Here is an 8,571-nt window from a genome sequence, read left to right on the forward strand (position 1 = left end):
CCTAGTAACAACCTTGTTGACGGTTATGTTCCTCTGCCATTATGAACACTATAGCTGTCATAAATATTTCCTATGAAGAATAAATGTATGTAGTCCTGGTATGCATCCATAAAGGTGAATATGATCTGCTTTATCGAATTAAGAAATTGATAATATAAAACTGCATTATTATTAAGGTAATTTTGTATATAAATATCATTTATACACACAGTGTATGTTGTGTATTTACAAAACAGTTCTTCATAGACTTGAATTAATGATAAATGAAATAACTCCTTAAAATTCCCTACATAATTACTGGTAGTTTTATTGATGAGCCTGCAGTTGTCTTCACTGTGTGCTATGGTCATCTTCATGTGGCACAAGAGTCTGCAATTGTCATCACTTACTCAGTATGTCTTCAAACTGCTTAGATCCATTTGTACAGATACTCGTGGTCATTGGACTTCAAATAACAGATCCTTTATGATAAAAGGACTCTCTCCACTATTAGGTGAGCATGTACGGTAACATGTTGTTAAAGAATCAACAAATGGAAGTAACAAAGGCTGCTGGGCGCTGAAGGGTGAAGCTGTTACTTTAATAGTATAGTGTTTACCCAGTCTTTTCTGTTTAAGTCTCTGTATGGCAGCTGTCTTTTTATTTTCATTGCTTAAGGTCACCTTAAGCAATGACTATAATTTCGGTTAAAATGTCAAACAAATCTAATTGATCTACCTGAGTTGTAGTTATTTTATTGTCTTCAGCTTACTGAATGTTCTGATTCTGTGTAGCAATGAAAATGTGTATAATTTAATCAAATGAAGACATCTATCCAAATGTTATCTCTGAATAATTAATATTTAAATTGAAAAAAACATTTTCAGTTACCTGCCTAACCATGAATCTGAGGTCATTCTTTGTTTCCTTACTTTTAACAAAGGGGATAGTCAGAACTCAATGCATTTCTCATTAAAATGAACGAGGAGGAAAAAAGGTTTTAAATATGCACACCATCATGTAAGACCAACTTTTTCAATGTGAGGTTTTTTTCCTACTTTGAGAGATAGCGTAGTCTTACATCAGTTCAAATGTAGCTGTATACAATCAGAGGAAAAATGTTTAAACATCCCAGCATGGGTATTTCCATTTAAATCTGATTACAGTGAAATAAAACTGTAGCTATTAAAGGTTTAGAAGAACTACAAATACAAGCAGTAAAAGAAGACAGTTAGTAAATGAGGTAGTAAAACATTTCAGCAGGGCAAACAGTTTATAGCACTCAGCCTTCCTGTAGCAGACTGTGCTATTCACTACAGACCCGTGCATTGTTCCCTGAACTGCACTTAAACCTGCAATTAACCTTTCACGCCTAATGAAGCTGTTTTGCTGTGAAATTAAAATATATAGTACTGCCTGTTTTTACAGAGACTGGGAGGAGAGCATCTCAAAATGAATGACTTTTTCAGATGCTTTTGTTCAAATGCAGAATTAAAGTGCTGTTTGTATATAAATCGGGAATGCACTTATCAAGGCAATTTCATTTGATGTGCTGTATTTTATTCCTGTAAAAAAAAAAAAAAAAAAAAAAAAAGAAGACAAAAAATTCACACACCAGTAATTTTATGATTAGACACTTACTTCCTGAGAATAAACTATTACCATTTAACTTCCATTAGGAAAGACAATAGTTCTGCTAAAGATAACCAAGTTCATATTGCTTTCTCTGGTATTTTTCTCATTGTGGATGCAATTATCACTTACAAAAATATACTTTCCACTTATGTATTTGACTGGGCTCACTTCTTAATGATCTTCCCATACATACCCTTAAAACAAGCTAGAGGTTGTTTTAGCTGCATAAAACTAGGTCAGGTTATTTCTATAACATTTAGCAGAAAAACAAACTAAACTTAAAAATAGGTCTGGTTCTTCAGCTAGGCTTGAGTTTCCAGAAATCAGACTATTAGAGGTGACCCATTGATTCTCCATGTGGGATGCTCACTGACTCCACTCTTCCTTTCTGCCACCTTACTCAAGAGTCAGAAGCAACCAGAGACCATGTACTGGTTTCGATAATACCAGTTTGGATGGTAGGTAAATGGCAGCATTAAGGGAAGACAGGTAAATGTAATAACTTGTGAACTGAGGTAACAGATATAGAGCACTATACGATTTACAGTTTCAACTTTAATGACTATAAATGTATTCACATTTGTTGTTTACATACAACACCTGTAAAATAAAGGGAATGTTGTTTGTTTTTTTTTTTCCTTTTAATGAATATGTAAGCCACAGCATTTTTATCAAATCTTCTGTTGTATTTTGATGTAAATTCTGTTTGCTTGCAGTGTCTGTGCATCAGCTTGACTTGGTAAATGAAATTCCTTTAGACTGCCAGTCTGAAATAATGAATTGTTCCCCCAGTTAATTGTATTGCTTTGATAACAAGGAACTATGCTGGGCGTAGAGAACATAATAAATGAATTTCATCAGATGATTTGTGTGACATTTTGAAAAATGATCTTCTGTAGTGACCCGATTTTAATGGAACTCTAACAACATTGCCAATATATCCGAGTGTGCAGCATTAGATTTGAAGCAAATAGTTCTTCCTTTTTGTTAATTGTTATGTAAAGTGAAGTTAGCATCATACATCCAAGTTTATTTTTAAATGTCTTATAAAAAATGGAAAAGCTATTTTCCTAATAATGTTCTTTCCATTTAGCATATTCCCTAAGACTAGCTATTAAAGACAGGATCACATGTAAGCAACCATTAAATTGTTATTTAGGTTTTATCCCTGAATTTGCTAATACCAGATAGTGCTGATACTTTAAAGGTGCCTCAAAGATTTCAGAAATTTAATTTATCAAAGTCCAATTTAAGGCATCACTAGCTCATGCCAGGAAATAGATGTGTATGTGAGAAAAATGACTTAATTAATCTCGACTCTTACATATCCTGAAATGTAGCAATGATAATTGTACTTAGCGTTTTACAGTATAGTGCCATGCATTCTCAAAAAGCTGTATGCACATTTATTAATTCTTGCAACATTTTTGTGAAGAAAGGTAGTGTTACAGTGTGCAGTAGCATTTTTTCAGGATGCTGGAAACCTGAACCGAATCTGACAGTATATCATGTACTAAGGAAGAAGCCTGTAGAAACAACTTGTAAGTGAAAAATATTTTTCGCAGTTTCTTAGTAGATGAGTGTGAGATGAGGAAATGCATGAAAAATATTGCAAAATTGGATTCTGTAGTAGATAAATGGACTTTGATATTGGCCTGACTTGAAAAATAGAGACTGCCCGTTAAACATGGTGAAAAGTATTTTTGAAGGTTTCCTTGTGGAGCAGTACTGTTAGTGGTTAGAGATTGAAATGTATTGGGCAGTATGGAGAACCAGCACCATCTTTACCTACATTATGGGAATGTAGATGTGCTTTTGCAGGTGTAAGTGTCATAGTTTTATTGCAGCTCTGGTGCAGTAAAACATACAAAGGATGTGAATACTCCTAATCCATTCCATTGCAGTAGCGCCTGTGTGAATTTAAAAATTCAGAGCTACCATGTATTAAGTGTGTTGTCAATCACAGCATTTCATCAGAAGTCAGTAATTTTGCAAGTATGCAGTAACAAGCAAATGGAAGAGTAGATTCCTAAACTACTCATTTCCTAAGCGTGCCTGTCCATGCCCTCTGTAATACCCTGTTAAGATTATAGCAGGTCATGAAATATCAACAACATAACCAGAATCAGAGAAAAAGAGTTTTGGTGAGTTTACAACATTTATCCAGGCCAACACTGTCATGTTTCACTGTTCACCAATCCATGCTTTCCTTGGATAATCCTCTTGTTATTCCCAAATTAGGGAGACATATGTATTACAAAGGGAAATATTCAAGGATGCAATTCTATCTCAACTGTGGTCTCCATTTCTCTTTTATTTTCTGATTTTCAGCAAACCATCAGTTCTCCTGATTTCCAGTTTAGTGTCTTAACTGCATTTTTTTCTTCCTGTTTCTTCACTGTTACCAGGTAGCATCTTAGAAAGTGAGAACTTGTTATCTAACTCTGAAATAAAACTGATCATTTCTGGGAAAGTACAAAAACTTGGCATGAAAGGAACCATTACACTGCTCTGGAACTCTTCTCAGGGAAGCTGGGCATTAAATTTTGTTTTTCCTTTATTTATCTTACAGGTCTTGCAATTGCAAGTGCACTGATAGACATTTCACAACAGAAGCCTGCGGACTGTAAAGATAAGAGTTCAGGAGTCAGAAATCGAAAACATCATCTTTCAACACGTCAAGGAACTTGTGTCTGAGATTCAAAAACTACAATTGTATATTCTGTAATGTTTTCTTTTTAAATGGCTTCCATTGAAAGCTATACTACAGCCTCAGTTTTTATGGAGGCAAATCTATGAATGAATACGTGAGATACTGTGCTCTGTTATAGTCACACAGCCTACTATACCCCAAAGCAGAACAAACTTACGGTACGTATGAGTATGTTTGATGAGCTTTAATAAAAAGAGTGGATCCTGATATCAACAAAATACGAAATAAAATACCTAGTACTCTTAATCCTGAACATATCAGAGCAGGGAAAATTCTTGAACAGAACTAGGAAAAACTGTACATTGTTTTGTAATGTAGAAGGAAATTGTATAATTGAAAACTAAGCAAATTTTGGGCAACTAAAGGACTTTTTTGTATAGCTTAATGTAACAATGAGAATTGTACAGTTCTTTCCTTGTAATCAGCATTAATATTTCTTTCCAGTAAGCAGGAACTAAAGAGGATCATTTGGATTTAGGTGTTCTTTTATCATTGCCCAAAAGAGATAGGCAGCTTTTGAATTTAGCATAGGTATAACCTGAGAACACCACATGTAATATTTGAAAGATAATGCCATTAAAAAACTTGATTTGAGCATTTCATGATTTTTTTTTTTTTTTCCCTTGCAAAAGCCTCAGAAATATGATCTGGGCTGCAGCAGACTGATGGGTGGGCTTTCATGTTTCTGTATCTAAGAGTCTATTCTGAATTCTGAAAAATATATTTTACAAGGAGTGCATGTGGGTCCTCCATGCCAGCTAACTGATTAGCGAAATTAAATGAGCATGGAAAAGCTTCTTCTGCAATAAAGTTTGATTTTTTTCAAAGAGGGTCTCCAAGATTGCAAATCTAAGGAGAGTTTAACTTGCTGTTATTCTACCTGCTCCCATTTCAGTATGGAAGTTTGCTAGTATCTATGTATTGTCCTGACCTCCAAGCAGAAGAAATGGATCCCAGTCAGCACTTTAACTCTTTTTTAAATAAAGTATGGAAGGTTTTTTTCCTCCCAGCTGCAGAATTTAATCTCATTCTCACTTTCACACCAGTTAAGGAATTACCCTGCATAACAACAACAACAAAATTACAAATCCAAGTTGCTTCCAACAGTGGTTCTCAAATCCAGCATCCAATATGGAACCTCACACAGTCAGTACTCAGCAACAAAACCCAGATGAAATAGTTTCCTTTCTTTAGGACATTAGTCTTTTGGGGGCTCAGTCACCATAACAGATAACCTAACAAACAGCTTTAATGCCCCTCAGTCTTTTTATTTACTCAAAATTCATGAATATACAAAAGAGTAAGAGAACGCTAAGGGGTAGGTAGTAGACGTGTCATATTCTCATTTACACATTACACGTTGACAGCAGTATAATATGAAGCTGTAGTTTTGTACAAGCTTGTTGAAAGTATAGTTTCTCAACTCCGAACTTGCCACCATACTAGTACAGGAGAGTGATACAGAGGTATAAATGCCTCATGTAATGATAGATTTTTGGTAAATATGAAAGATATAAAAAGATAATTGATGTTTACTACTATATCTGTATTTTTCATGTTCTTTTTATTTCAGGAAGATGATGACATTTTACTGTTTATAGTTGACTACATAGTTACTTGCATGCCATGGTGGTGCAGTAGCGGTAATAAAACGCTGTTGTGAGTTGTGTTTATTTCGTAATGCCATTCATACATAGAACTACTCAGCTTAATTTGGATGAGGACTAAATGTAAAAATAACTATAAAAAGGAACGATTGTACAGTATGTAGTTATATCTTATACAGGAATATTAGGTTGCATCTAACCATGACAGCTCTATTGTTTTGATAAATAATGCACTTATGAATTATGGTATAATTATTTCTTATGCTGGCATGATTGTTTTAGTATTTTCATATCTTAAAATAAGATTATTATCCTAAAATAATGCCATCACAATCTTGTGACTTTTATTGCCTATTCTGACCTCTTATCTCTTAAAACTTTAAAAATTCCTTTTTAAAGCTTCTGTTGGGAACTTTCAATCAGTGCTACTTAACATAGTGAAAAAAATGGTCTTTTGGAAACAACCCTTTCTGTCACTTTTAAAATTCATCTGTTCAAATGAATATAAACCGATGGAACTGGTTTATGTAATGCATACACTTATGAAAAGGAAAGAACCACTTGTCTGGATTATATTCCAAACTCTGTACTATCCTCAGCCTAAACATTTCACATAAGAAATATACAGTGTGTGTTTTGTGAATGTACTGGAAACCCTGTACACAGAAAGACCATGTAGTCTTGTAGAACAGTTTTGACTGTATTCACTCATAAGGAATGACATTCCGCTGTATCTCGGCTGGAGTTTGACAGATTCTTGAAAAGCAGGTATGAGTTTTAAAGGTTTTAAAATATTTTATTGCAACATTGAAGATGGGCAAATAGCTATCGACCATTTTATTGTGTTAACAGTTAAAAATGTTATTTTATTGTACAAGAAAAGCATGTTTGTCTTGGGATCATTCAGCATTTTCATTCACTCTGAGAATGTTTTTTCTAAAGTATCTTTCTCCTCCCAGGGTCCCTAACTGCATGCAAATTAGTAAAGTCATATAATAATAAAATAAATAAAAATACTTATATGAGGGCCACAATTCAATACCAGAAGTTTGCCAACACATTTCAAACCAAAGTTTCAGAATATCTGTTACAGCTTTCTATTTGAAAGGTATAAAAATAGCATATTTCTGATAACTACATTTTGTTCATTTTTGTCAAGTGCAAACTTGTTAATAATGACCACTGTACACCAGATGAGATCTTTTATCAACTGTCACATTATGACTGCTTCCAGAAAAGCCAATTTTTTAAAAATCCTGTTCTCTGATTTAACTTTTGAAGTCTTTCTTAGAGTCAGAAAATGTTGAGTGGCCTGTTTTACCCCTAATGTGATTTATGTTAAATGAAAAATAATTGAGTAAGTGCTGTTCTGGAAAGTTAGCCTCAGTGAAGTTCTGATTGTCAGGATTCCACCTCCACCCCCTCAGTCCTCGGATTCTGCTGAGGGAAAATCAGCAGCTATGAATTTCTGTTCAGAATATGAGATAGACCGTCCATGGTAGCATGAGTTCACTACTTCACTTCCTTTCTGTACTTGTATATTTATATAAAGTCTTGAAACTACTAAAATCAATTTTGTGCACATATAAGTAACACCTTAGAATACTTGTTTCCATTCATTACATTCCTATGAAATGTAATGAAATGCTAGTTTACCTATACAAAAAAAATAAAAGGTTATCTGTATGTTGCCACTATTAAAAATATATCTTAAAACAAGGCCAAATTCAAGATATGTCAAGGCATGAAGATACCATTAATTAGCAACTTTCAGATTAATCTGATCTGAAAATTTTCATAGCTGACTGCTCTCTTTATAGTTAGAGCCCCTTCTCATCTTCCCAAATCAAAAACATTTGGACAAGTTCAGGTTGGGACTTGGAATTTGCTACGTGTAAAACCTGCAGCAATAATTATTTTCTAAATAATCTAATGTAGAGAGCTGGAATCCTGATGGTAAGAATTTTAGTTTGGGATCACTTTAACAGATGTTCAGTCTTTATGCATAATAACTTTCATAATATTCATCTAAATTATAAAATCATCATGTATCTAATTTCATTACCATTTTTTTTTAAAACACCTGAAAGGTTTCTTGACAATAAAGGAAAAGTCTCTGTTAAAGGTAATTAACAATCCCTCTCTTTTTTTTTAAGCAAAGTCGTCCTGTCCAGAATGCTTGACATTACTGGGGAAAATTGAATGTTAATTCTACTTTTTCAGTCTCAAAGATGTAGCATTACCTAAAAAGCTGTAGTTTATTGATAGATAATTCAGATTATCTCTAAAGTATGGAGTACCTAAGGCTATTTTAGGTGCTTATAGCAAATAATAGCAAAACTACTGTTGTCTACAGGTGGCCCGAACTTCCCATATTGTCTTCAGATGTACTTGCTTGTTAAATACTAACAAAGAATAAAGGTGACAGAACCAGGCCTTGCAGAACCTGGGCTTGTATAACCCAGGGCCATATGTTGTTTCAGCTTTCCCTTATTTAATGCAATTTCACTTTCAGAATGAATGCTTATATTTATATATGACCACATATATGGCCACATGTGGCCACTTACATGGTTACAGATCTTTCTGATGTAAAAAATCATCATCCTGTATATGTCACTGAAATTCTAGTGACCC

The 8,571-nt window shown here is 34.0% G+C and overlaps 1 protein-coding gene across 2 annotated transcripts in view; it reads left to right on the plus strand.

Moving 5' to 3' along the window:
- Positions 1 to 8,007, plus strand: part of ATRNL1 (attractin like 1) — a 518,966-nt gene extending 510,959 nt beyond the window's left edge. For both annotated transcript variants that reach the window (XM_026851052.1, XM_026851053.1), the window contains one exon: positions 4,187 to 8,007. In XM_026851052.1, coding sequence (XP_026706853.1) covers positions 4,187 to 4,311 — 125 coding nt within the window. In that variant the 3' untranslated portion in view covers positions 4,312 to 8,007. The remainder of the gene's footprint in view (positions 1 to 4,186) is intronic.
- Positions 8,008 to 8,571: the final 564 nt, after the last annotated feature.

Source organism: Athene cunicularia, assembly GCF_003259725.1.
Source record: "Athene cunicularia isolate RWA chromosome 6 unlocalized genomic scaffold, athCun1 chr6_part1, whole genome shotgun sequence".
Taxonomy (NCBI): domain Eukaryota; kingdom Metazoa; phylum Chordata; class Aves; order Strigiformes; family Strigidae; genus Athene; species Athene cunicularia.